This window comes from Camelina sativa, chromosome 11 (genome assembly GCF_000633955.1).
Source record: "Camelina sativa cultivar DH55 chromosome 11, Cs, whole genome shotgun sequence".
Lineage (NCBI taxonomy): Eukaryota > Viridiplantae > Streptophyta > Magnoliopsida > Brassicales > Brassicaceae > Camelina > Camelina sativa.
In genome coordinates, this window is record NC_025695.1 from 48,190,949 (window position 1) to 48,191,694 (window position 746).

The window sequence follows — 746 nt, forward strand, 5'->3', positions numbered from 1 at the left end:
AGCATTGGTTTTGGCGATTTCCTGATAAATGCCATTGTTGATCATCAAGAAGTCTCTCATGGCTGAGTAATCATTGTTAACTGCGCCTAGGAGGGTCTTGAGATAAGTCCCCTGAGCATCGGCCATGGCGACAAGTCCCTCTGCATCTTTCTGTTTCGAGTAGAAGGCAGCATCAGCTGCAGCTTTCGTTGCTTCCGCTTGCTTCTGCTTCTCGTAAAGAACAGCTTCTGCTTGCTTTTGCTTATTGTATAACTCCCAGTTCGCTTCTTGCACTTGTTTGAAATAAGCAACAATGTCATGTCATGTTCCAAAATAGTGAGAAAGAGAGATATCAAGCAGAGATCCTAAAAAACTGAGATGTGCATTACCTTAGTCTCATACTCAACGCTGGCTTTACTGAGGAACTCAGCTTTAAGCTTCTCTGTCCGAGTCAATGCATTCATTTTCTCAACTTTAGTCTGAAGCTCAGCCTCCCTTAAAGCAACAGCCTTGGTTGCTTCAACCTCAGCCACACGAGAGTTTTGGGACAGAGCAGCCTTCTGAATCGCCAATGCTGCATCAGCCTTAGCAACAAGAGCCTCTTTCTCATTCTGAAACACTTTGACCTCAGTCTTCACCTTGATCTCCTCTTTTGTTCCTTCTCCAAGCCTCTGAGTAGAGATGATCTTTGACTCAGCGTCAATCTTGGCTGCATTCTGGATAGTGAGTCCAGTCCTTTCTTTGGCACCAACCTCTCCCTTCATCTT

At 45.0% G+C, this 746-nt stretch overlaps 2 protein-coding genes across 2 annotated transcripts in view; both read right to left on the reverse strand.

Moving 5' to 3' along the window:
• The window catches only part of LOC104727126 (flotillin-like protein 3), a 4,350-nt gene extending 4,266 nt beyond the window's left edge, over window positions 1-84 (reverse strand). Inside the window, exon 1 of the mRNA XM_010446142.2 lies at window positions 8-84. Coding sequence (XP_010444444.1) covers window positions 8-60 — 53 coding nt within the window. The 5' untranslated portion in view covers window positions 61-84. The remainder of the gene's footprint in view (window positions 1-7) is intronic.
• Window positions 71-746, reverse strand: part of LOC104727125 (flotillin-like protein 3) — a 2,153-nt gene continuing 1,477 nt past the window's right edge. The window contains exons 3-4 of the mRNA XM_010446141.2: window positions 369-731; window positions 71-272 (exon numbers count right to left, since the gene is read on the reverse strand). Coding sequence (XP_010444443.1) covers window positions 87-272; window positions 369-731 — 549 coding nt within the window. The 3' untranslated portion in view covers window positions 71-86. The remainder of the gene's footprint in view (window positions 273-368; window positions 732-746) is intronic.